This window comes from Delphinus delphis, chromosome 20 (genome assembly GCF_949987515.2).
Source record: "Delphinus delphis chromosome 20, mDelDel1.2, whole genome shotgun sequence".
Taxonomy (NCBI): Eukaryota; Metazoa; Chordata; class Mammalia; order Artiodactyla; family Delphinidae; genus Delphinus; species Delphinus delphis.
The window spans coordinates 32254005-32281465 of NC_082702.1; the positions used below are offsets into that span (position 1 = coordinate 32254005).

At 51.0% G+C, this 27461-nt stretch overlaps 1 protein-coding gene across 1 annotated transcript; it reads left to right on the plus strand.

Annotated features, from left to right (window-relative positions):
• The first annotated feature begins 1823 nt into the window (after positions 1-1823).
• Positions 1824-26408, plus strand: ADGRG3 (adhesion G protein-coupled receptor G3). Its single transcript, XM_059999287.1, has 14 exons — positions 1824-2091; positions 2288-2375; positions 2608-2801; positions 5627-5789; positions 15290-15428; positions 17030-17176; positions 17998-18132; positions 18684-18723; positions 18899-18999; positions 19129-19241; positions 21914-22194; positions 22393-22486; positions 23766-24049; positions 25812-26408. Exons 1-14 carry the CDS (start codon positions 1824-1826, stop codon positions 25922-25924), a joined length of 2160 nt encoding a protein of 719 aa, XP_059855270.1. The 3' UTR covers positions 25925-26408.
• Positions 26409-27461: the final 1053 nt, after the last annotated feature.

Sequence of the window (27461 nt, forward strand, 5' to 3'; positions counted from 1 at the left end):
ATCCTCTCGTGACCCGCCCTGCACGGGCCACCTGACAGCTCCGTGGTGCTCCTTGACACTGATGGTTCTTATCATGCGCTTCTCTGGGCTGTGGGACTTTGGACAATAGGACCACTCTTCCCACCAGGACGTAGCCAGGTTTGTTTCCCCTTTGGAGTGGGAAATGGATTAGAGTGGCCAGGGTGTGAGTGCTGGCCAGGCCTGGCCAGAGTACTGGAGGCCTCGCACCTGGAGACAGGTGCCCACCTGGAGCCGTATGGACAAGCTGGGGGTGGGAGGTGGCAGAAGGGGAAGGTTTCCCCTGGAATTTAGCGGTCCCAGGGCTCCAAGTGGCCCCAGGCCAATCCCCAGCCCCCGTGGGGCCCAGGAGAGGTGACCCTCCCTCTGGCTCTGCCGGACCCTCCCTTGTCACTTTGCCAAGTCCCCGGTTCTGTCTTCCCAGGTGTGCTGCACACGATCTGGGTCCTGGTCTGCAGGTCTCCAGCCTCTTCATTACAAACAGGCATCCATGAGCCCCTCTGGAGGGCCCAGGGGCCGGGTGGGTCTCCAGTGGTGGGCCTAGCAGGTCACAGTTCACAAAGCCGTCCACCCTCTCCCCTTGCCGGGACGTGCGGCTGGGTGGGAGGCGGGGCATTCACCCTCCCAGCCATCCCTGCAGAGGAAGTGCCTGGGGCCCATGTCACATTCCCACCTGCCACCCAGGCCCCATGAGTGGCCCTGACCCTCCCCAGGCCCAGAGGGCTTAGCAGGAAACTGAGTCCTGTCTGGACACTGTGTGGGAGGAAGGGGATATAGAGGCCAGGCAGGGCTGGGCGGGTCCCCATTAGACCCCAGGGTGGAGCAGGGCCAGCTCTGACCGTGTGGCCCCGAGAGCGGATGCCGGTGATGATGTACTTCCTTGGCAGAGCGCCCTTCACCTTCTGATCTCGAAGCAGCCGGCCAAGGGCCCTGGCCTCATCCACATGGCTTCCTTGGGGCCACCACAGTGGGGGCCTTGGTGGTCAGCCCTTCCCCTGCCTACATTACTGCACCCCATGTGTGTTTGCTGCCCCGCTTCCCATCTGGGCCACCCGTGACCCGCTGGTGATGGTGATGCTAATTTCACAGTACTGATAATCATGATAGTGATAATAATGGCCACGCTCACTGACTGAGCAATTCCACAGGCATCATCTCATGAGTTCTCCCCATGCCTCCTGAGAAACTTGCCTCCTTAGCAGAGGCCGGCTCACGCAAATGGGCTGCCAGGAAGTGGCCAGGACAGATATCAGCCCAGGCCCGACCAACCCCCAGGGCCCACGCTCCGGGGCCCCCCCCCCCTCCCCGCCCCGCCATTCTGCCCCTCCTGTTATTCAGTCTGCTGGGTGGGGGGGCGGGGCCTCCAGGCCAGACGACTCCTCTCCTTCCAGGACCCCAGCAGGCGTGGGCTTGAGCCTGGTCTTGTTCAAATCACAGGCATGAATGAGGGAGTGCGAACACTCTCCACATCTTCATCTGCATCCCTATAGCCAGGCCCTGCGCCCACCGGTCTCCTCAAACCCCAACACAGCCCTAGGGGGCAGCCGCACTGCTATATGCGCTTTACAGAGGAGGAAACTGAGGCTCAGAGAGGCCCCCAGCTTGTGAAAGGAGGATCTGAGGTAAGAGTTCCTGACTCCAAAGCCTGGGCTCGCCGTCACTCCCCAGGGGCCTGCTTGGGTGCAGAGGCCTCTGTGGCCGCTGAACACCAGCCCCGCAGCACCCATCCAGACGAGGCCTTGGGAGCAGCACCCCTGGGTGGGTTCAGCAGCTCCTGCTGAGTCGGGCCCACTCTGCAGGTGGTCATGGGGCGGGATGAGACTAGGAACACTGCCCGGTTGCACACACTCACCTTTCACAACCCAACCGATGGTGCCATGGAGCAGGAAGGGCGTGGGCGGGGCCACAGGAAGCGGCAACGCTGCGGCCACGGCGCGGGGTGGGGCCGGCTCATTAGAGCCTGGGAGCTGCGGGACGTGCAGCTGCGGGGCTCCGGCAGGCGTGGACCAGGCTGGCCAGGGATGGTGACCCGCGGGGCCCTGGGAGTCCTGCTCCTCCTGCACCTGGCCTCAGGTGAGCAGCCAGCCCCTTACGCCCTCCGGCCAAGCCTGGGAGACCCAGGGTCGGGGACAGGGAGGGCGTGTCTGGAGCAGGTCCTCCGAGGAGCCCAGCTGACGGCCGCAGCACCTCCTCTGTCGTCGGGGTCAGTCCTGCTCTCCCGATAAACTTTGGTCAGCACTGGTCTCAGGTCCCCTTTGCTTCCCCACAGTGCCCTGGAGATGGGAGAGCATCGGGGGTGCGCCCACACTTCGTCCCTCAGGCTGCGGCTCCCCGACAGGCCTGGCTCTGGGACACGGGTGGGCCCAGGACAAATTCTTCTCCAGCTGGCCTCTGAGCTCCAGGGGAAGGCGGCTGGGACCCTCAAGGCTGAGGCCAGGCCGGGCCTGCACGGCCCTCCCCGCACCCTGCCCACCCCGTTCCCCGTCACGCCGGCTCCCCTCCTTGTCTCCTCAGCGGTCCCCTGGTGCTCAGTCACCCAAGCCGAGAACAAGGCCCTCCCTGACCCTTCGCTCTCGGCCTTGCCCACAGCCAGGCGGTGGTTCTCCAGAGGCAGCTCGAGGGCGCCAGGCCTGGCCCTTGCCGTTCCGCTCCTGGCCCACCTGGCCAGCTCTCCCTGGCGCTCTGTGCCGTCTGCAGGGATGCCCTCGGGCAGAGGAAGCTGCGTTCTCCCCGTGCACCCATCTCGGAGCCTTGCCTGCTCCTGCTGTTTCGCTCTTGGTTCAGTGAGTGGCCTGCATGCCTGTCCCCCACCCCTGTGTGTGTCCAGCATGCGGTCACACGGCTTTGCGTGTACGGACCGACCTCTTTTTGGGGCTTAAAAAAACCCTCGTCTCTTCAAATGTTGGGAGATTCAGCGAAAAGCAAAGTTTAGTCTGTGGCTCCAAAAAGTGTGAAAAATGGCCGGGCTGTCCCAGCGGGATGGCAGCAACACCTGATGGATTAATTAACTTCATAACCACTAGTGGCTGTTGCTCGATCTCATAAGGACCCTGGGCCCCTCACGAACGATGTAATTTTCTGGTCGGGCCTTGAAGGCTCCCGCGAGTGATGGAGTTTACCCAAAGGTGATGGGTGTTCTGGTTCAGCTGTTTAAACAGTGTGAGGAGCCCTGAGAGGTTTATGTCTAGAGGGAGGGCTCCTTTTTTTTTTTTTTAATTCATTAATTAATTAATTTTTGGCTGCATTGGGTCTTTGTTGCTGAGCGTGGGCTTTTCTTTAGTTGTGGTGAGCGGGCTGCTCTTCTTTGCGGTGGCTTCTCGTTGCGGAGCACCGGCTCTAGGTGCGCAGGTTTCAGTAGTTGTGGCACGTGGGCTCAGTAGTTGTGGCTCGCAGGCTCTAGAGCGCAGGCTCAGTAGTTGTGGTGCACGGGCTTAGCTGCTCTGCGGCACGTGGGATCTTCCCAGGCCAGGGCTTGAACCCGTGTCCCCTGCATTGGCAGGCAGATTCTCAACCACTGCGCCACTAGGGAAGCCCGAGGCTCCTTCTTTTGTGGACATTTTGGGGCAGTTGCCATGTGTTCATTTTCTCTTTCCTTCATTCATTCCAGAAGCGCTGGTGGAGCCCTCTACTCAGTGTCAGGCCCTGTGCTTATATACCATGTGGTCTCTGCCCTCAAGGGACTCACAGTCTAGCAGAGTGATGGGATGCTTCAAAAGAGTCCAGGGCATGGTGGGGGCCCAGAGGGAAGCAGACACACTCTTTAATAAAGGGATACTTTACCAAGGACGTGTCAGGGCTGGCACAAGGGACAAGAAGCTGTGGCTGTTGGCAGAGGGAAGCAGGCCACTGGTGGGGAGCCTTAGGGAGGGGCGAGTACTGCCCTGACCTCTGACCTCCTCGCCCCCCCCCATATGAACCCAGATTGAGGTGGTCCTTGGAGGCCAACCTCTGGGGCAGAGCGGGATGGAGAAGAGTAGGGTGGGTCTGGAGGACCTCTCGCACACAGGCCTGGTTCAGGCTCTCCCTGTCTGGGCTAAATGCTTCTTCTAACGTCTTCCAAAAATAATTGCAAAAACGAAGTTTCATAATCTTCTCTGCACCAGGTACTTGCCAAGAACTTCACAAGCCCAACGGCCCTTGTGAAATTTCATGGCAGGCCAGGAGGGAGGCTCTGTTAACACCCACCGAGTTGCCCCCTGCACCCAGCACCCATGTGTGACCCCTCAGGCATACAGAGGGCTGGGATTACAAAGAGGATGGTGCCTTCCCCGGAGCTGACAGTTTCCTCCCCCTCTCTGCTCTTCTTCCCTCTTTTTCTCTTTTTCTCTTTCTCCTTCCTTCCCTCTTCTTTCTGTCTCCCTCCTCTGTTTAAAAAGCAAACATGGATGTTATTATGCACATGCTCATCCCTCATGTGATTTTTCCCATTAAACATGTCATGAATATCTTTACAGTCTAACAGAAAACTGAAGTTCCTTTACAAGCTACTTCAAACATTGTCACATATAGGGCTAATTATAAGATCCACTTGAAAATGTTATTTTTTTACCTACGTTTACCCTAACTTTGGTCTGCCATTATCTTTACCGTGTATTTTATTTTTGTCTTAAAATTTAACTAGTTTCATTGAATGTGAAAGTTAATAGTGTGCCTAATTTTTTTTAAAAAATCGAACACTGGAGAAGGGTGTGAAGAAATGAAAAGTAAATGTCTCCCTGCCCATTTCACCCCCAGCTCCTGGTGGGCCAGTCAGAAACGTAAAGGTGCAGATTGTCAAGACCCAGCCCCACTGCCCCCATAAAGGGTACAAGAAAGCCGTCCATGGAAAAAGACATACACATAGATGCTCAAACTGCTTCTTAAATTAAAATGAAATTCCATTTTACCCCTCAAACTGGCAAAGATTTGAAAGTTTGGTAAAGTCTAGGACTGTGAACATGTGGGTAAATAGTCACTCTTGCCCACTTTTGGTGCGAGTGTAAATAGGTGTAGCCATTTTAAGAAGGAAATTCGATAATACTTAGCAATTTTTAGAAGTTCATACTTTTTTTTTTTTTTTTTTGCGGTCCGCGGGCTTCTCACTGTTGTGGCCTCTCCCGTTGCGGAGCACAGGCTCCGGATGCGCAGGCACAGCGGCCATGGCTCACGGGCCCAGCCGCTCCGCGGCATGTGGGATCTTCCCGGACCGGGGCACGAACCCGTGTCCCCTGCATCGGCAGGCGGACTCTCAACCACTGCGCCACCAGGGAAGCCCAGTTCATACATTTTGATACAGAAATTCAAGGATAGGAATGTTTTCTATGAATTCTTAACATAAGCTGACAAAGATGTAAGTAGCGTTATTCAAAATAGTAAACGAAACAAAACAAAAACACCCTAAGTGTTCACCAACAGGGGACCAATTGAAAAAGCATAACAACACCCGTATACTGAGATAGTATGCAAGTATATAAAGAATGAGATGGGTATGAGTCCAGCTCAGGTTCCCACAGTTAGCGTAGAGGGATGGAACTGGGGTTGTAGTCCACACCACCAGACTCTGGAGCCTGAGCTCCCCTACCCGCTGCCTTCCCATGCAGCCCATTCACACTTTGCATCCCTCTCTTAGATCAGAAGAATTCTGCAACCACGCATGAGCAGTCAAGACAACCCTGCAAAGGACTCATCAATGCAATCCGATTTGACAACTTCGGCCTTAAGGACACTGCTAAGTGCTTCACAGCGTGTGCACCGTCAGGGAATGAACCCTGCAATCTGGGAAACTTGCAGAGGTAAAGGGCCCTCTGAGATGGAGAAGGAATCTGGGGGCTCTGGCAGGGGTGGAGTAGGGAGGCAGTTAAGAAGGGATGGAGCTATCAGCCCTTTTGGACCCAGAAGATGCTGCTCTCATCTTACCCTTCCACCTTGTTTGACACCCACATTCCCCCTGACCACCAAGACCCTATGATCTAGGGGATGCAGAGGTGAAATTAGCCCCTGTCCCTGTCATTGGGAGTTGTAGAGGGAGAGACATGGCCCCAAATGATGGTGATTCTAGAGTGTGATCATACAGAGGGTAGACAAGGCACCAGGTTAGCTCAGAGGAGGGAAATCTGCTAAGGCTTCACAGATGAGGCCACCCATGAATGGGTTTTGAAGACTGCATAGGAGATTTCCCATTGGACTCAAGCAGTGTTAGGGGATACAGGGAGAACTACAGTGCTTTGAACTGTGAAAGAGTAAAGTGCTGGGGATGGAGGCAACAATGGGGAGGTTGGGTGTGGGGGTTGGACTGGAAATCTAAGCAGGGACCAAAGTGTGAAGGGTTGTGTAAACTATACCACTGCGGGAGGGGGCAGGGCAATGATACATTTTAAATACAGGAAGAGCATAGTCAACTTCGCATTTTTAGAAAGATGGCTCAGGCTTCAGGGAAGTATATGAGGGTGGTGATGTGACAAGAGACGTGAGCAGGTAGGATGCAACTGTGGTGGTCTGGGTAAGAGTGAGGGCTGAACAACCACCAGCACCACCACCAATTGGCACTGTGTACCTGGATAGGAGGGATGGGTCAGAGACATTGAATGATGTAGAATCAGTGCGATCAAGAGACTGATAAGACCAAGAGACCAAGAGATACTGGATTAAGGGAGAGGAAGGGGTTTGGAATACAGCATCTCCAAGAGTCACCTTCAAAAGATCTTTGCCTTTCTCCCCTCCTCTCCCTTCCAATCAGAGTTACCCATCCTCTTCTGGGATACTCAGGACAGGCTTGTATGCACTCAGTATATATTTGTGGGAGAAAATGAGTGAAAAGTTTATGTTCTCAGACTTGGTGTTAGCACAACAATCTGATTGAGTGCCATCACTTCAGTGGCCTGAAAAGGCTCCCATGAGTACCTGCAGCTGCTCCAGGAGCTTCGGATCTCCAAGCAGCTGTTCAGGAGGCTCCTCTTTGTGCTGCCTTATGGAGGGCTTAAACACCTTGGGGAAAGTAGGAGCTCTGACATCAGAAGACGTGGACTTGGTTCCCAACTCTATCACTTCACCAAGTTATCTCCTTTACCTTTACAACCCTGTGAGGTAGGTCCTGTTATCAACCCTTTTTTCAGATAAGAAAACTAAGGCTCCCATAGGTTAAATAACTTGCCCACGTTACACAACAGGTAGGTAGCAAAATCAAACATGAACCTAGGTCTGGAGGGCAGTAGGGGAGGTGTACAGTAATACAGACTAGGGTCAGACTGGCAGTGCTCAAAAGTGGAATTGGACTTTGGACAGGTTAACTTTCAGTTTCCTCATCTGTAAAATGGGGCTGAAATAATACCTGACTTGTAGAATACTGCAAAGATTAAATACATAATTCAGACACGTTAGCTGTTATCATTATCTTACCAGCATTGTCATTTCATTACTGTTGCAAAGCCTTTATTCTTGATCTCTCTCCTATACCTTCCTCCTGGGGTGGTTGTTGAGATTAAAGGAGATTATGCATGGAAAAGTTATTAGCAAATAATAGGAACTCAATAAATTTGAGTGTTCTTTATTTTCATGACTCTTTCTGATTATAAAAGTAATTTTATATATTTTTTTAATAAATTTATTTTATTTATTTATTTTTGGCTGCATTGGGTCTTTGTTGCTGCACGTGGGCTTTCTCTAGTTGCAGTGAGCGGGGGCTACTCTTTGTTGTGGTGTGCGGGCTTCTCATTGCAGTGGCTTCTCTTGTTGCGGAGCACAGGCTCTAGGTGTGTGGGCTTCAGTAGTTGTGGCACGAGGGCTCAGCAGTTGTGGCTCTCAGGCTCTAGAGCGCAGGCTCAGTAGTTGTGGTGCATGGGCTTAGCTGCTCCACGGCATGTGGGATCTTCCCAGACCAGGGCTTGAACCCGTGTCTCCTGCATTGGCAGGCAGCTTCTTAACCACTGTGCCACCAGGGAAGTCCAGTAATTTTATTCTTCATAAAATATTTAGAAAGTAGCTATAAGAAGGAAAGTGGAAAATTCCCCTTCTTACTATCCAGAGATAATCATTATTTTCATTTTGGTATATTTCTTTAGATAGATAGATAGACAGATATGGATGGATATAGATAGCTATAGATAAATCACATACCTCATTTATCCATTCTACTATGTTGATGGATAGTAACATTTGGGTGGTCTCCAGTTTCTGGCTTATACAAAGAGTGTTGCCGTAAATATTTTTGTTCGTGTATTTTGGTGAATGTATGTATTTCTGTAAGGTATATTCCTAGGAGTGAAATTGGTGGGTCATAGGGCAGGCATGTGATTAGCTTTAATAGAAACTGCCTAACAGTTTTCCAAAGTTCTTGAACCAAATTTCACTCCCACAATCAGTGTATGATAGTTCTAGTTGCTTCACATCCTTGTCAACACTTGGTATTGTCTGCTTTTTCATTTTAGCCATTCTGGCAAGTTTGTACTGTATCATATGGTGATTTTAATTATATTTGCCTGATGAAGTTTAACTTAATCTTTCATATATTTATTAGACATTTTGATATCCTCTTTGTGAAATGGCCTTTTAAGTCTTTGGCTTGTTTTATGGGGTTGTTTTAATTTTTCTGAGTGATCTTTAGGGGTTCTTTATACATTCTGGTTACATGTCTTTGCAAATAGATACACATGAATATGTTCTCCTTCATTGTGGATTGCCTCTTCATTCTCTTAGCGTTGTCTTTTGACTACAGACAGATATTCTTAATTTTAATGTAGTGTGCTATACCAGATTTTTACGTTATAGTTAATGCTTTGGGGTCTTATTTAGGAAATGTTTGCTACCCCAGGATCATGAAGATACTCTTCGATGTTTTCTTCTCAAAGATTTATTGCTTTATCTTTCACGTTTGTCTCTATGATCCACTAAAAGAAAGTAAAATACTGTGGAAAACTCTTACTTTTCAGAATTTTCAGCTTAGCTAGTGCCTCTCAGACTATAGAGTCTCACAATTCTGAAAAATGTCTGGAGGAGAAATCAGCTGTACATTTGAGACCCTTCGAGTGCCCAGGTTTATTTCTTCACCCTCTGCACCGCCCCAACACCACCACCAAGACCACCAAATGCCCTGTTTATACTTGACAAAGTGCTCTTGTGCCTGTTGGCAATCCTAACCCAGCCACAGTCAACCACTGATCTGTCCGGGCATTTTATATAAGGAAACCGTACAACATGTTGTCTTTTGCATCTGGCCTTCTTCACTTAGCACGTTTTTGAGGTTCATTCATATTGTGACAGCAGGGCATTTTTTTTTTGCAGTACGCGGACCTCTCGCTGTTGTGGCCTCTCCCGTCGCGGAGCACAGGCTCCGGACGCGCAGGCCCAGCGGCCATGGCTCACGGGTCCAGCCGCTCCGTGGCATGTGGGATCCTCCCGGACCGGAGCACGAACCCGTGTCCCCTGCATCGGCAGGCGGACTCCCAACCACTGTGCCACCAGGGAAGCCCAGCAGGGCATTTTTTATGACCAACAGTGACCTCTATTCAGATGAAGCTCAAATTCCCAGCCTTTCGTCCATGCTTAGACAAAGGACATGCTTAGAATGAGCACATGTCCCCGGGGGAAGAAAAGCAACAGCAGATTTTCAGTTCATTTCTCTATGATGCTCCCTCTGCAGAATTTTAGCCCCCCTCTGCTTTAGCAGCTCTCTGATGGCGTTAAACAAATTATTTCTGTATTATATCTAGCTTTTCTATTTGTTCTCAGTGAGAGCATTGATCCATCACAAATAACTCCACCCTACTCAGAAGCAGAAGTCCAAAGCCTGAATTTTTTCCAAGAAAATCTATTTTGAGGTATAATATATATATATATATATACACACACACACACACACACACACACACACACATATGACAGCAAAATGCATACATGTTAACGGTACAGATCAACAAAATTTTACATATTTATATACACATCCTTAATTACCACCCACATTAAGCTATAAAACTTTTCTAGCCTCACAGAGGGGTCCCTCATGCTCCTTCCCCATCAACAGCGCCACATCATGGTAACCATTATTTTAAGTTCTATAACCAAGTATTGATTTTTCCTGTTCTCAAACTTCCTATAAATAGAATCACGTAGTGCATACTGTTTTGTGTATGTCTTCTTTCCCTCATCTGTATGCCTGAGTTTCATCTTTTTTTGTTGTTTTGTTTTTTTTGTTTGGTTTCTTTAGTCTATCCATAGTTTGCCCTCATTGCTGCCGTATAGTATTCTGCAGTATTAATATACCACTATTTACTATCTCTTCTACTGTTGATGAGCATTTCCATTGTTCTGATTTGGGGCTGTCTTAGTTCAGGCTGCTGTAACAAAGTACCATAGCCTGGGTGGTTTAAAAACAGAAATTTATTTCTCACAGTTCTTTAGACTGGAAGTCTAAAATTGGGGTTGGGTTCTGGTGAGAACCCTCTTCTGGGCTGCAGAGTGCAGACATCTTGTACCTTCACATGGCAGAAAGAAGGATGAGAGAGCTCTCCGGGGTCTCTTTTATAAGGGTACTATCCCATTTATGAGGGTTCTACTCTACTGAATTACCTCCCGAAGTCCCCACTTCCTAATACTGTCACGTTGGGGGTTAGGATTGCAACATATGAATTCGATGGGGCAGGGACACAAACATTCAGTCCATAACAGGGGCTATTATGAATAAAGCTGCCATGAACATTTTTGTACATGATGAATTTTGGTAAGCACTGACATGGTGACTGTATCCATTTACACTCCCACCAGCAATGTGTGAGAGTTTGAGTTACCCCACATCCTTGTGATACTTGAGTCTTTTTTTTTTTTTTGCGGTATGCGGGCCTCTCACTGTTGCGGCCTCTCCTATTGCGGAACACAGGCTCCGGACGCGCAGGCTCAGCGGCCACGGCTCATGGGCCCAGCCACTCCGTGGCATGTGGGATCTTCCCGGACCAGGGCACGAACCCGTGTCCCCTGCATCGGCAGGCGGACTCTCAACCACTGCGCCACCAGGGAAGCCCAATAATTTGTTACTTTTTTATCATTGAGTAATATTCCATTGTAGGGACATACTTCATGTTTATTCATTCACCAATTGATGAACATTTGGATTGTTTCCAATTTGGGGTTATTACAAATAATGCTGCCATGAACATTTGAATTCAAGTCTTTGTGGACATACGTTTTCATTTCTTTGGGGTAAATACCTAGGAATGGAATTGCTGGTATATATAGGAAGTCCATGTTTAGCTTTATAAAAAACTGCCAAACTGATTCTCAAAGTGGCTATATCATTTGCTTTCCCATCAGCAGTATAAAAGGGCTATAGTTTCAGTACATTTTTGCAGTATTGTCAGTATTTTTGGTTATAGCCATTCCACTGAGTGTGGGTAGTATTTCACTTTAATTTGCATTTGACAAATGACTAATGATGTTGAGCACCTTTTCATGTGCTTATTATCCACTGGTGTATTTTCTTTGCTGAAATGATTATTCAGATCCTCCCCTCTTTTTTTTTTTTTTTTTTTTCCAGTACGTGGGCCTCTCACTGTTGTGGCCTCTCCTGTTGCGGAGCACAGGCTCCGGACACGCAGGCTCAGCGGCCATGGCTCACAGGCCCAGCCGCTCCGTGGCATATGGGATCTTCCCGGACCGGGGCACGAACCCGTGTCCCCTGCATCGGCTGGTGGACTCTCAACCACTGCGCCATCAGGGAAGCCCCTCTTCCCCTCTTTTTAAAAATTGGGTTGTCTTCTTATTATTGAGCTTTAAGAATTCTGTACGTAATCTGGATACAAGTCCTTTATCAGATGTATGATTTGCAAATATGTATTTTCTCCCAGTACATGTTTTGTCTTTTCATTTTCCTCATAATGTCTTTTGAAGATCAAAAGCATTTAATTTTGATAAAATCCAACTTAAATTTAAAACATATCAAAGAAATGTTCATTTAGCCCACGGTTACAAAAGTTTTCCTCTAAGTTTTCTTCTCTATGTGTATGGTTTTAGCTCTTATAATTAGGTTCATTTTGCATTTGGAGTTCATTTTCTGTGCACAGTGTGAGGTAAATGTCTAACTTTATATTATTACTCTCATTTTGCATTTGGATATCTAGTGGTTTCGGCACTATTTATTAAAAAGACTATGCTTTGTTCATTGAATTGCATTTGGGAGGGCATTTCATTGAACAGCCAAATACAAGTTCCTGGAATGTCTTCTTCCCATTGAGATAGTAAACCAGAAACAAACGACGTTGCTGGGGGGAAATGTAGAGATTAATGCTGCCATGAAAGGCTTTAACGAAGCAGGAGTGATGGTGATACCTATTAACTCCCTTTAACTCACCAGAAGTCAGGTGGATCTTGGAGAATGACTATGGACCGTCATTAACTTAATCAGGTGGTGAGTCTAATTGCAGCTACTGTCCCAGATGAGTATGTTTACACAAAGAAATCAACACAGCCCCTCACAATTGGTATACAGCTATAACGTGGCTAATGTTTTTTTCTCCATACCATTTTTCAAGGACTGCCAGAAGTAGTTTGCTTTTACTTGGCAGAGCCAAGAGTATAGAGCCACAGTGTTCCCTCGGGGTTACGTCACGTCTCATTGCTGTCATAAGATAGTTCACAGAGAACTCATTTATCTTGACATTCTACAGAATCCACTGTATTGACAACATTATGCTGATTAGATCTGATGAGCAGAAAGTGGCAAGTTGTGAAGATGCCTTAGGAAGACATATGTGAACTAGAGGGTAAGAGACAAACTTCACAAGAATTCAGGGTCCTATCACCTCAGTGGATCTCCTGGACATTCAGAGGACTAGAGAATATCAATATATGCCCTCCAAGGTAAAAGACAAGTTGTTGAACCTCACACCACTTACAATGAAAAAATGTATCGTGCAAACATGAACCAAAACATATCTGAATAGCTAAATCAATATCAGACAAAGAAGATGATCCTTAAATTGGTGTCAACTTTATAATTAAAAATGCAATTGTAGGGGCTTCCCTGGTGGCGCGGTGGTTGAGATTCTGCCTGCCGATGCAGGGGACACGGGTTCGTGCCCCGGTCCGCAAAGATCCCGCATGCCACAGAGCGGCTGGGCCTGTGAGCCATGGCCGCTGAGCCTGCGCATCCAGAGCCTGTGCTTCGCAACGGGAGAGGCCACAACAGTGAGAGGCCCGCATACAGAAAAAAAAAAAAAAAATGCAACTGTACATCCATGGTTTAAACTTTTTGAATATATGTTACTTTTCACAACTAAAACAATTTTTTTTAAGTGCTCTGAGAACCAGATCAGGAAATCTTCTCTCAAGAAGATAAATTCATGGGCTGTTTTGTAAGGCCAAGGAATTTTTTAAGTGCATGAGGTGAACTATATGTATTGTGAAATACAATTCTTTATTTTATTTGGTAACAATAAAAATCACAATACTTCTTCATTTAGATTTTTAAAAGATAAATAAAAAACTAGTGTCAGTTGGTGTAGCTCAATCAATGGATTTGGACAATCTCAACCCACTGTTTCTGGATGAATGTTCTAATTGCCTGAACCATCCAATCTCATTTACACATATTTGCATGGTTTACTCTTTATATTTTACAATATTTTTTTCCTGTGGTTTCCTTGGAGTTTTATTCCTTGGTAACTGTGTTCCAAAAAATGATGTCAAAATAAAAGCCTCCCTTTTGCCTCCCTGGTAAGCCCTCCATAGCTACTCCTTTCCAGTAGCCTCGATCTGGCTCTATCTGCTCTTGCTCCCCTTCTATACCATTGCTACCTCAGCCTTCACCTGTTTAAAATTGCTTTAAAAAGGTGGGCAGCAAGTCTTAGGACCCCAGACTTGGGAAAAGGGACTCTGGCCAAAGAGAAGTTTCAGCACCACGGAGAGCGCCAGGATAGGGACGTGGATGAGAGGGGGGACTTTGCTCACCCTAACTTTCTAGCCCATGGCAAGGGGGCTGCGGTAAAACAAATGGCAATTAAATTTGTGTTTATTTTATGTGTAAATTATGTGTTTCCAAGACCAGCTCAGTTCCCATAAATCAGTTCCCATACAGCTAAGTCTTCAACGGCTGAATTCCCAGTATTCATCTAGCACTCAATAAATGTGAGTTAGCCCTCACACCACACAGTGATCATCCCACAGTTTGGAATACTCAGAAGAATTTCTCTAAAGAAGATTTACAGAGACCAATAAGCACATGAAAAGGTGCTTAACATCATTAGTCACTAGAGAAATGCAAATTAAAACTGCAGTGAGAGACCACTTCACACCCACTAGGGTGGCTATAATTGCAAATGAAACAAAACAAAGTGAAAAACATCAAGTGTTGGCAAGAATCTGGAGAAACTGAAACCCTCATACATTGGTGGTGGGAATATAAAATGGTGCAGCTGCTATGGAAAACAGTTTAACACTTCCTCAAGAAGTTAAACACAGAATTAACACAGCAATTCTACTCCTAGGTATCCACCCAAAAGAATTAAAAACAAGTCTTCTAACAAAAGCTTTTACGTGAATACAAGCAGCTCTATTCACAATAGCCAAAAAGTGGAAACAATCCAAATGCCCATCAATGGATAAATGTATAGACAAAATACGGTATATGCATACAAAGGAATTTTATTCATCCATAGAAAGGAATGAAATACGTATACATGCTACAACATAGATTAACCTTGAAAACATGCTAAGTGAAAGAAGCCAGACACAAAAGACCAGATATCATATAATTCCATTTATATGAAATGTCCAGTATAAGCAAATTCATAGATTAGTGGTTGCCAGAGGCTGGGGGAAGAGTAACTGCTTAATGGGTTCAGGGTTTCCTTTTGAGGTGATGGACACGTTCTGGAACTAGATAGCAAAGATGGTTTCACACATTGTGAATGTATTTAATGCCACTGAATTGCACACTTTAAAATGATTAAAATACATTTTGTATTTTATAAAATACATTTTGTATTTTATTTTATTTTGTATTTTATGTATACATGTATACATAAAATACAAAGTACATTGTAATGTATTTTGTTACAAAAAAAGAGAAATACATAAAATACTCAGAGGGGCCACTGGCTCCGGAATCCCTCAGAACCAGCGTGAATCACTCCCGTGCCACCCCTCTCCTCCTGCAGCATCCCAGGGTCTTCCCTTTGATATTCGGGGTCACCTCTCCTACACCAGGAGCCTGATGATTGCTGCGCATGGTATCTCTCCTCCCGTCATCCAGGTGAGTGGACCAGGTGAGCGGGTAACTCAGCCTGCAAGACCCTGTCTTCCCTTGCAGATACTGGCTGAACTATGAGGTCCATCTGGTGGAGAAGAGTCTGACAGAGACAGTGAATATGGATTTTTTGAAAGCTCTTGTCAAGAACATCAACACCAACATCTCAGAAGACCTGCACTTCTCTCTGACCCCCTCTCAGGTGAAGGCTTCCCCCCATCCCCACTGGCTGGTCCTGGTCCTACTTTCCTCAGGCATATTTTTCTGAGAGTCATGGTCTGTGCTTGGTGCCCATCAACAGTTATCCATCCCATGTCCCGTTTAGTAGTTCTCTGCCACCTGGCTAATGGGTGCTGTGAGTTAATTGGTTGAGTGGATCCTGGTAATATATTACCCAGGGTGCTAGGATGAGACCTTCAGAAGATCACTGAATCGAGAGTCAGGATTCTAGCCCTGGACTTCCCACCACCTGATTAGGTGTCCTCCAGGAAATCCCCTCCCCTCTCTGGGCCCCTGAGTCCTCATCTGTAAAATGAGCTCAAAGGCTCCTCCAAAGTCTGAGGTTCCCTTGAACTCTTCCACCAGGGGACACATTAGAAACCAGGTAAAGGCACTTGTAGAGGTGCTGCAAAGGGTTAACGGGCAGACTCTGGGTTTACATAGGTCTGGATTCAAATCCCAGTTCCGCCCCTTACCAGCTATTGTGATATTGGGCAAATTACCTAACTTTTCTGAGCCTCGGTTTCCCCATCTGTAGAATGGGGATGGTATTGCCCACTTTCAAGGTTGTCAGAGGGAGCAAATGAAATAACTCACAGGGAATGCTTGGTGCAGCGAGGGCACAGCCTCCCTTAAGGCATAAAGCTGAGGGTAGAAGTTTGGGCAGCAGGGAAGTGGTCTATCGTGGAGGAATTTTAGGTCTGCCTGGAGAAGGGGAGATGGAAGATGGATGGGGCCTTTCTCAACCCTTTATCACGTCACCCCAGCAGCTGAGCCCTCTGTGTGGGGTAGGCACCGGCCTGTGAAATCAACCACATGTCCTTTTGACAAGGTTCTGGATTGGGAAGCAGAAAGTTGAGGCTCTCGGCTACAACACTTCGCGCCCCCTGTTCCAATGCCCATGGGATGCTTTTGAGGCAGGACCAGGTGGGACCAGGCTGCACTCCCAGGGGGAGCAGTGAGGTCAGAGAATGAACAAAACACGCTTCGCAACTATCAGTAAAATTTATTTTAATATTTTGACCATTCTTAGCTTTTACAAAATGTGGTGTTGTTCGGTGGGGGTGGGTATCACATTCAGTGTGAATTCTTGTGTCCTCCCTCTCGGCCCTTGCTGTCTCCCTTCCTGATGGCCTTACGCTTTCCATTTATCCCTGAGTTGGAAAATAGACACTGTCACCATAGCCGTATGTCAGCACAACGGGGGTCAGGACCCTGGCCAAAAGCACCACAACTGACCCTCTCTCACACTTGCAAACTGACCTGTCCAGGTGTCGCCCCTTCACAGCCCACTTTCAACCTGATGGGTGGCCACGCGGGCATCTTACTGGCTCCATTCTCCATATTGGGAAAACCGAGGCTCCACAAGGGCTGTGATTTGGCCAGGAGCTCACAGCCTGGACAGAGCAGGGCTTGGACCGTGCCCCCAGGTGTCCTGCCTCTCAGAGCTGTCCTCGGTCCTCAGTGCTGCCCCACCACCCAGCATGCCTGTTTCTCCTTCCACCTGGGGGCGGGGTGGGCAGGACCTGTGTTGGGGGCTGGGCTCCTCAGGGAAAGACAGAGCGGCCGGGTCTGTGGTTGCAGATTCCGAAGCAGGTGACAGAGGACGAGCACCGGCACACTGACAGAGTCCGGCTGCCCAGGAGCCTTTTTGGATCCTTGCAGGGCAGCAGACCAATGGTTCGGTTGGCCATAACCATCCTGGATGTTGGTTCGGGGAATGTCTTCAAGGTGAGGAGGGGCTCAGGGTGGCTGAGGTTCCATGCTTGGTTAAGCAGGACATGCTTGCCCTCTCTGGAGTCTTTGCTGAGGGGCCCGATGGGGATGGAGGAGGTGAGGAGCCTCTGGAGGCTGCCTAAAGCAGCCGAGGCCATCCCAGACCCCTGTCTCTAGGGTCTGTGGACTGCGGGCTCACGCCGGTTATTCACACTCCGCTGTTTGGACTGCCCACACCTGTGCCCTTGGACTCCTGTGTGTGTATCCCAAGTGTGTTCATGACCCCTGTGTGGCCTCGTGCATGCACAAACATGTATCTCCTTCCTTATTCCTGGTGCGCACGTAATCATGTGTGCTGGTGTGACCATGTTCACGTGAGCAAGTGTACCCAGGCCCTTGCAAATTTGTACCAGGCATGTCCCCAGAGGTGTGTCTGCACTCCCATGGGGACATGTGTATCCCTGAGTGCTGATGTGGGCAGGTGCGCCCCACCTGTAGGCACCACTGCCCTCCGTTTCCCGGCTGATCTTCCTTCTAACCCTGCACTCCAGTTAAGAGGGCGGAGGAGGCCTGGAGACCAGCAATGGAGAGCCATCAGGTACACGGCTTTGCAGCCGTTTGGCCTGGAGGGTAGGGCCCGCCCTGGCCCAGCTGGAGCAGACTACAGAGAGCAGCAGGAAGAAGGTCGCCCATGACTCCCCGCCCCCTGTTCCCCCGGCCCCAGACTTTGCCCTCCAGGCAAGGGCCACAAGCCCTAGAGGCTCCCAGGAGCCCTGAGAAGGGCTGGATTGGGGCAGCCGCTCGTGCAGCCTGGCCTCACCCGTGTCCCTCCACAGGGCCCTCGGCTCAGCCTAGAGGATGGCAGCAGCGTGTTGAACAATCGCGTGGTGGGCTTGAGTTTGGGTCATATAAACGTCACCGGCCTGGCTGAGCCTTTGGAGATCACCTTCTCCCACCAGCACCAGCCTCCTGTGAGTCCCCCACCCTGGCCTGGCAGCTCCTGAGGGGCAGACATGTGGGTGGGCACCCCTGGGCATAGGGGCAGACACACACGGACTCTGCACACCCCACGCTCCCACATCCACCTGGGTTTACATAGGTCTGGATTCAAATCCAGACACACAGTTGTGCCCAGGGACACACGCCTACCCTGTGCACACATGTCTCCACATGCCTCCCCGACACCCTCCGCTCCTGTGCTCACAGAGATGCCCAGGGGACCTGGCAAACACACGTGCACGCGCACGGCTGCCCACACACACGCTCCCCTAAAGGCACGTGCCTGCAGACATGCGCCCCTGCCAGCCACAGCCCCGCACCTCTTCACACCCCCGACGCGCTGACCCAGGATACATCAAACGCTTCGCGTTCCTGTGTGACCACAGGCTGAGACTTGCTTCTACCTAATGCGTGCCTGTGCTGAGACCCAGAGCACACTGTCTTCTCCCCCTCCCCGTCCTACCCTCCTCTCCCCTCTCCCAACTTCCCCTGCCTCGCCCCGACTCCCAATCTCTGGTTTCAGAACATGACCCTCAGCTGTGTATTCTGGGACGTGACTAAAGGTAGGGCCTGGAGGATCTTCCCTGGGTAAGATGGGCAGAGGGTAAGGGCTCCTTAGGGGACAGGACTCCAACCGCAGGGCCCCTCCCCTCTTTCTTTCCTCTCTTTCCCTGCCTTCCCCTCCCCTCTGCTTCCCTATATTCCCGGCCCCTCCCCTAGGCTCCCTCTCCTCCCCAGGGTCGTCAGGAGACTGGGCTTCCAAGGGCTGCTCCACAGACGTCGGAGTCAATAGGACCATCTGCCGCTGTGACCACCTGACCTTCTTCGCCTTGCTGCTGGTAATGGCGCGCCACCCCGCCCCCCGCCATCCTAGCAATTCTGGAAGTGCCAAGGCTCCCGGCCCAGGGAGGAGGCTGCCTGGCCTGGTCTCCAACTGATAGGATTCTTATTTGGGGGATCGTCCACAGAGGCCGATCTTGGACCAAGTCACCGTAAAGACCCTCACACGCATTTCCCAGGCTGGCTGCGGAACCTCCATGATCTTCCTGGCCTTCACCGTTGTCCTCTACGCTTTCCTGAGGTGGGTCACCCCATCCCCACCCCACATCTCCCTCCTGCCCTCAAGGGCGGCAGCAGGGCAGGGTAGAAACCAGCAGGGTAGTGTTAGTCATGCAGCACTATACTGATATTTTCTCCAAACCTCCGTTTCCTCACCTATAAAATGGGATTGGAGGTTGAAATGTGTCTGGCTATTTCAGTTACAAGTGGCAGAAGCTCAACTCAGATTGGCTTAAACATAATAGGTAATGTGTGGTTCACAGAACTGAAAAGCCCAAGGTGAGCTCACTTCAGGTGATGTTGGATCCAGGGGCTCAAAAGATGTCCCCAGGACTTGGTGTCCCTCTGATTCTCAAAACTTTGCTTTCTCCTTTGTCAGTCATGTCAGGCAACTTCTCCATACTCAGGGCCCTTGGGGAGCCCCAGGCTTGCATCATAGCTTCTTAGCTGCCTGGACAGCTAATATTCTAAACTAAGGCCCAGAATTGAAGTTTCTAAAAAAACTTTATTGGACTTCTCTGATGGCACAGTGGTTAGGAATCCGCCTGCCAATGCAGGGGACACGGGTTCGAGCCCTGGTCCGGGAGGATCCCACATGCCGCGGAGCAACTAAGCCCGTGCGCCACAACTACTGAGCCTGCACTCTAGAGCCCAAGAGCCACAACTACTGAGCCCTCATGCCACAACTACTGAAGCCCGCGCACCTAGAGCCCATGCTCCGTAACAAGAGAAGCCACCTCAATGAGAAGCCTGCGCACCACAACGAAGAGTAGCCCCTGCTCGCTGCAACTAGAGAAAGCCCACGCGCAGCAACAAAGACCCAATGCAGCCCAAAGTAAAAATACATAAATAAATAAATTAAAAAATTTTTATTTTGAAATAATTATAGGCTAACAGGAGCTTGCAAAAATAGTACCTAGAGTCCCATGGTTCCTTCATCCAGCTTTCCTCAATGATGACATTTTCTATAACTGTAGTACAATATAAAACCAGGAGATTGACATTGGTACAGCACTGCTAACAAGACTACAGAGCTCATTCAGTTTTCACCATTTTCCACACGCACTCAATTGTGTGTGTGTGCGCATGTCCACACACGCACACAGGACTGGCTATATCATTTGTAGGGCCCAGTCCAAAATGAAAATATGTAGCCCGTTGCTCAAAAATTATTAAGAATTTCAAGATGGTGACAGCAGAGCATTAAAACGAGCATAGGGCCCTTCTGAGTGCAGGGGCCTGCAGAGGTCATACACCAAGGAAGCTGACCCTGTGCATGTCCTGTGTGTGTGTGTGTGTGTGTGTATATGTCTATGCAGTTTTATCCCATGTATACCAGAGTTGAGTTATACTGGTCTAACTTAGACCATGTGCCCATGACTGAACACGCCACTGTGGTGAAAGGATGAATTACACTGATTGGTCAGGCCACCCTAGTGCCTGCTCTTGGGTTTGAGAGTGCATGGCTGAGAGTGGGGAAGGGTGCTCCCAAGGGAAACCTGGGGCTGTTTCTGGAAGAAGGAGGAGCAGAAACATCAGAGGCTACTGCAGCCTGTGCCCAGGCCCCGGCCATGGCGGAGGGAGCCACAGGAACTGCCAGCCTCAAGGAGCCTGTGGGAGCAGCCCCACGGCTGGCCTCCCGACCCACGACGGGCCTGGAGCAGCCCTTGGTCTCCTGACTCCCAGTCTGGGGCCCTACCACTGCCTTCCTGCACATGCTGGCACTGTCTGGCCCTGGGCTGAGGCCCCCACCAGCCCCGCCCACTCCATCTCAGACCGAACTGTGAGTGTAAGTGGTGCCGGCCCTGCCCGCATCCCCCGAGCCCTGGCCGAATACAAGCTGAGCATGACTTGCCAGCTGGCTGCACTGCTGGACCCTGTGAGACGGGCTCGGAGCACCAGGAGGAGCCGTCAGCCTCTCCCAGGGGCGGGGCCTGGCATCTCAGGTGAGGTGGACATTATCCCTCACGCCCACTCCAGGCAGCCCTGAGCTCCCACCCCTCCAGTGAGAGTCCTTCGGGAGCTGATTTGCTAGGAATTCGCAGTGGGAACTCCACAGAGGGGGAAGTGAGCCCTGGGAAGAAGCCCTGGACTGGGAGTCTGGAGCCCCTGCCCTGTGCTGTGACTCTGAGTCCCTGTTCCTCTCTGAGCCTCACCCTCCCTACTAAGTTCTAGGCTTCATACATCCATGCCCTGTCTGCCCACTCACTCAACCAATGCAGGGCTTCCTCCTGCTTATTGTGTTAGGCCCCAGGTCAAAGCCTGGGGAGAGACGGAAATAAGGGGTGGGTGGAGAGTTACGCTGCGCTCACTCCTGGGAAACTTCCAAATAAGCCTGGGATAAGTGACGTTCAGAGACAGCCTTCCCAGAAAGAAACACCCAAGGGGGATTTTGAAGGTGAAGCAGGGAACGGCATTGAGAGCAGAGAGAAGAGTGTGGGCAAGTCCGGGAGGCGTAGAGAAGCAGAACGCATTTAGGGAATTGCCAATTAGGTAGTTTGGCTCAAGCGTGGAGTCAAGGGATGAAGCCAACAGGACCCAGAATCCACAGGGCCCTACGGGTCGTGAGAGGGCTCGTGGACTTGAACTGGAATGTTCTCACACGCTGGTTGCTGGCAGGGATGGAACAGAGGTGATCGGACGGAGAGGCCTGGGTGCCCCCTTGCAGCCTCTCACTGGCCCTTCTCGCCCCAGGTTTTCCCGGCAGAAGTTGAACTCAGAAGACGTCCCCAAGATCCACGTGGCCTTGAGCGTCAGCTTATTTCTCCTGAATCTGGCCTTCTTCATCAATGTGGGGTACGGCCTGAAGGGGTCCGATGCTGCCTGTTGGGCCCGGGGGGCCGTCTTCCACTACTTCCTGCTCTGTGCCTTCACCTGGATGGGCCTGGAAGCCTTCCACCTCTACCTGCTCGTCATCAAGGTCTTTAACACCTACTTCGGGCACTACTTCCTGAAGCTGAGCCTCGTGGGCTGGGGTAGGTGCCGCTTGGCCAGGCAGAGGGGATGGCTGACTCTGGAAGACGCAGCAAGGGCGCAAGCCTGGGGCGAAGGAGGGGCAGCTCCCTCTCTGATTGGCTCAGAGCTCGAGGGATGGACAGCTGGAGGGGGATTTGGAGGAGGACGTGCCAAGGGAGCCCCAGCAATGCCATACCTCCTCCTCCCCTTGCCCCCAGGCCTGCCTGCCCTAATAGTCATCGGCACTGGGAGCGCCAACAGCTATGGCCCCTACGCCATCCGTGACAAGAAGAACACCACCACGCTGGAGCTGTGAGTGCTGGCTGTGGAAGCTGCGGTGGCCTCAGGGTCCTGGGGGCCAGAAGGAGGTGGAGGTGGGGAGAGGAGGGAATCCTGGGAAGAGAGACAAGTAAGTCAAAGCAAAGGATCCTCAGATCCAGCTAGCGCACGGCCTGCAGGGGTAAACTGAGGCCCAGAGAGAGCAAGTACAATGAGAGAGGGGGTGAGAAGGAGAGAGAACCAGACCAGGAGGCAGGATGCCTTGCTCTAGCCTGGGTCACCACAGCCTATATAGCACCTTTGGGCAAATTTTAAAAGGTACCCCCCATCCCTCTGACCTGCCATGCCAGGTGCTCAGCCTGGTGAGTGGAGGGTGAGTTGGATCTCAGCCCCCACCTGCCCCCCAGCCAGGTGCCCTTGTGCAGGGCACAACCTGCCCAATATTTGCAGCAGCCCTGATTCCACCCAGACTCTGTCTCTGAGTAGCTGTGTGACCTTGGGCAAGCCTGTCCCCTTCCAGAGCCTCGGTCTCCTCATCTGTACAATGGGGGACTGATCCACAGGCTCTTTTGGGCTTTCACTCCTGCAGTGCAGGGAACAGGGGAGCTGAGCTGAGCCTCTCTCAGGGTACCTGCCTGAGGCCCATGGTTCTGTGCTAAGAAGAGCTGGTGGGGCCTTGGTCCTGTCCCCAGGGCCTCAAATGCAGGGTCCCAGGGGCCAGGCAGGGAACATAAGTACACGCAGCGGCCTGGGTGGGCACAGTGACAGACTGGCAATCACGTGCCAGTCTAATGGGCAGCTGACTACTGTCCCTCCGGAGGGCATCCACAGAGCTGCCAGCTGTATGGTTTTATAAGAGAAGCAGAAATCTGGATATTTCAGGAATTCCCTGGCGGTCCAGTGGTTAGGACTTGGTGCTTTCACTGCCAGGGCCTGGGTTCAATCCCTGTTCAGGGAATTAAGATTCCACACGCTGTGTGGCGTGGCCAAAAAAAAAAAAAAAAATTTGGATGTTTATGCCAAACATTTCACTTTTAAAAGGTGGTCATTAATTCAATTTTTTTTTTTCTCACAACATAATGTGGGGCGAACGAAACATGTCTTTGGGACAGAACTGGCCTTTTACACTCACTGGTCTAAAGAGACAGCAGCCTGGAGCCTCGTGACAGCCCATCCCCCGGGAGAGTGGGGAATGGATGGGTGGAGATGGGAGAAGGCATCTTTTTGGTCAGAGAAGATCAGGCAGGGAGACAGCCCAGGGCTTGCTCTCAGGAGACTTCCTCTGGTCCTAACGGCCATCCGCCTCCTCCAGGTGCTGGTTCTGTGAGAAAACTGCCACCTCTGCGCTCTACGTCACTGTCCACGGCTATTTCCTCATCACCTTCCTCTTCAGCGCTGTGGTCCTGGGCCTGGTGGCCTTGAAGATCTTCACTCTGTCGAGTGCCACAGCGGGCAAGGAGAAGCGGCAGCACTGGAAGGGGGTCCTCACCCTGCTGGGCCTCTCGAGCCTGGTGGGCGTGAGCTGGGGGCTGGCCATCCTCACACCCCTAGGCCTGTCCACCACCTACGTCTTTGCACTGTTCACGTCTCTGCAAGGTGAGGCTCCTGGGCCAGGGAGGTGACGAGCTGCCTCGCCTGCACCAGGGGGTGGGGCTTTGGGGGGAGGGGGTAGATGGCAAGAAACAGGATTCTACTCAGGCTCGCTCAAGTCCAGGGCACTGATTTTAAATATCCAAGGCTCTCCCAAGGACCCCAGGGCAGGAAGGCTGGCTGACCTCATGGGAGCTGGTAGCAGGGTCAGGAAAAGCCCCCCAAACCAAAGCAGATACTTTCCCATCTTTTTCCCTGGAGTCACACGTAGTCTCTCACCTTCTCTCTGTGGAAGCTTCTTCATTCTTCTCTCCACTGGCCCATTCCTTCCCATGGCCCTCAACTGGCTGCCCAATATGGCCCCCTCATCCCTACGTGACCTTCCAAGTCTAGTGACCATGGTCTGCTTCAGTCTCTTCCATGTTCTTAGGAGAGTCAAGGATCTGACTGGGCCATCTTGGGTCAGGTGTCCATGTCTGGTCCAATCATCTGTGACCAGGAGGGCGGGATCATGTAATGTGAAGGCGATGTGACACGAACAGAATCTCTAAGGGGCTGTGAAGGCAGGAAGCAAATGGTTAGTGGAGGAAATGCTTGCTACGTCTGCTCCCTGCTCCCGTGGGGTTCTTTCTCTGATACCCAGCAAAGGGGCAGGCACCCAGGGTGCAGGTGGGACACGGTTTCCCCACCCGCACCTGTCCTCTTTGTTCCTCATACCCCTGTTTCATACACGCAACTTAAAGAAGCATCACAGCCTGACTGTGAAGAGAGGAATGACAAGGAGTTACTAGGAACCGAGGGGTCCTAGATCCAGCAGGTGCAAGCCCACAACAACAGGGCTGGCTCCCAGTGCCTCACAAGACTACATGGCACCATGGTTGGCAGCAGACCGGGGTTCAAATCCCACCTCCACTCACCACCCCAGCAAGTCACTCAGCTCCTCTGATCCAGTCACCTGTACAGCTGGGATAATTCCAGTACTTTTCTCGCCAGATTTCATGATGAATAACTGAGATAATGTGTGTGTGTAATACAGGAGGCCTTCAATATGTGGGAACTATGTTAACAACAACAGAAGTCGTCATTATTAGGCCACTGGAGACTGTCCCCAGATGAAGAATTATGAGTCCACCTCTGAAAATTCCCAGGGGTTACGGCTTGGAGAGGGATGCACCTTGAAACTGTGGATTATGTCATTATCCTTTCTGAGGTTACCCATCATAGTTAAGTCTGAACACTTCACCGCACTGAGTTATTTCAACTGAGTGTAACTCAGTATTTCTCTCTTCTTCCCAAACAGAGCCCTCAGCCCACTTTAACTGCCCTTGAACTCTTCTCAATATTTTTTATTGTTGTGTAGGGTTTTAGTTCTACATTTTTTTTTTAAAGAAACACAAAGATTTTTACTTTTCTATCAATTTCTGTACTTACTACAATTTTCATACCTCACGTCTTCCCTTTTCTTCTTGCTGAAGCACATCCTGCAATAATCCTCTATAAGAGGGGCAGTGGTAGTTGTCTTGCATGTCTGAAAATTCCTTCATTTTGGTCTTTCTTTTATGAGATAGCTGTGTGTATAGATTTTATTTCGAGGACTCTGGATTTCATTCTCAAGTTATCTATTTGGTTCTTTTTCAGGAGTAGGTTTCATTTTTTGTCTGATTTTTCTATACATTCTTGAACTTTTACAGTGGAGCGATTCCTCCTCTGAGTGGCCGCCAGCCCAGGCCCCACCCCAGGCTCACTGAGGCCCTCTCCTCCCTGACAGGTGTCTTCATCTTCTGCTGGTTTGTTGTTCTCTACTTCCCAAGACAGAGCACCGTGACCTCGTCTTCCGGCACTGCCCGGGCTGACCAGACCCTCACCGTGTCTCATGAATAGCGGGCTGCCATGTGGCCAGGCTGGGGCTGGCCTGCACTCTGGACTCAGCTCTGATTTGCTGAGTGACCTTGGTGGGAGGGAAGAGGTGCTCCCTGCTTCCTTCTGGGCCTCAGCACCCTTCTCTGTACAATAGGACTGGGGAGCAAGGGGATGGGAACCAGGTTGGACCATGTGGCCTCAAAGGTCTTATCCAGATACACCTATGGGTCTGAGAGTTCACAGATCCAGGATGGCAGGAGTCTCAAATCCCTGTAATCCTAAGACCCTGCCAGCACGCCCACCCCCTGCCTTCAGAGCAAAGCGGCCTTCTGGTCTCAGGAAGGGCCTGAGCCCAAATAAGGAAGTCTGTCACTGGCCTCTTGAAGGAGCCCCCAGCCGCTCCCCTCCCTTCCTTCCCCTTGTCACTGCCCTCCCACAACTCCACCCTCTGGCCGGGCACCTGGGGGGCCCTCAGGGCCACCATCCCCTCAGGCACTGGGGCAGTTGTGGACTGGAGGTTTGTTGCCTGGTGGGGGGGGGGGAGTGGGGTTTGGTCCTCGCACCCAGGCTGCCCCTGGTCTCAGCCACTCACCAGGGCCCATCCTCATGGAAGACCCCCTACCGTTCAGGGGGCTGCCAGCCCTCCAAGTGTTGGGGACACCGAATATCAAAGAATGCCACTAACTCAGTAGGTGGGATACGTCAAGCAAGCCCCCGTTCCCCACTCTGGCCTGCCCCTGTCTCGGGTTGAGGGGGCGGGAGGGGACGGGAGGGCGGGGCGGGGCGCTGCACCTCTGAGGCCTGAGGAGCCAGGGCCGGGGGCAGGGGGTGTGGGCTGAGCAGAGACAGGGTGGGCATTTCTTCTGAAGTCTGAGCTCCTATAGAGCAGGCGGGCACTTTGACAGCTTTGCTCGCTCACCGGTTCAGCCCAGCCCCAGCCTGGCACGTTTGGCAGGCCTTGAATAAATATTAGTTGGCCCTCGATGGAGGTGTGAGTTTGGCACCAGCCTGACAGGGCCCTGAGCCAGGGGAGTGCCTCAGGCCAGACCCGGCTGGGTTTGTCACTTCCAGTGGCTGGGCTTGATTTCAAAACCGCTGGTTTCCTCAGTAGGAAGCAAAAAAGAGGCAGTGACAGTAGAGACAGAAGTAGGGATACAGAGATAGAGAGATGGAGAGAGAGAGAGAGAGAGAGAGAAAGAATTAACAGATGAACTGCCACAAAGAAAGAAAACAAAAGGAGAGAGACGGACAGATGCAGAGACACACTGGCCCCCTGGCCTGGCCCAACCAGGAGGGCAGGGCACTGGTATCCGTCCCCGTCCCCTTACAGCCACTGCGCACTTCAGCCCTAACTTACTACTGGGACAGCTCACCCTCCCTCCCCAAACCCCACCCTTCCCAGTGTGCTTTGCAGACGGTCCAGCACCTTCTACAGGTGAGAAGCCTGCCTCTTCCCCCCAGATGCCCTGGACTGGATTCCCCTTCTCCCTCCTCCCACCCAGCAAGCAGATGAAAGAAAGGAGGCCCGGGACCCTTGGTTTATGCAAGTCACTGTGTT

Excerpts from the sequence above, each read along its gene's own strand:
- ADGRG3 (XM_059999287.1), top strand. The coding sequence starts at position 1,824 with ATGGGGCGGGATGAGACTAGGAACACTGCCCGGTTGCACACACTCACC. Across the intron at positions 2,376-2,607 it reads GGCCTGGCTCTGGGACACGG|CCAGGCGGTGGTTCTCCAGA; the intron begins GTGGGCCCAGGA and ends CCTTGCCCACAG. Across the intron at positions 17,177-17,997 it reads GTTCGGGGAATGTCTTCAAG|GGCCCTCGGCTCAGCCTAGA; the intron begins GTGAGGAGGGGC and ends GTCCCTCCACAG.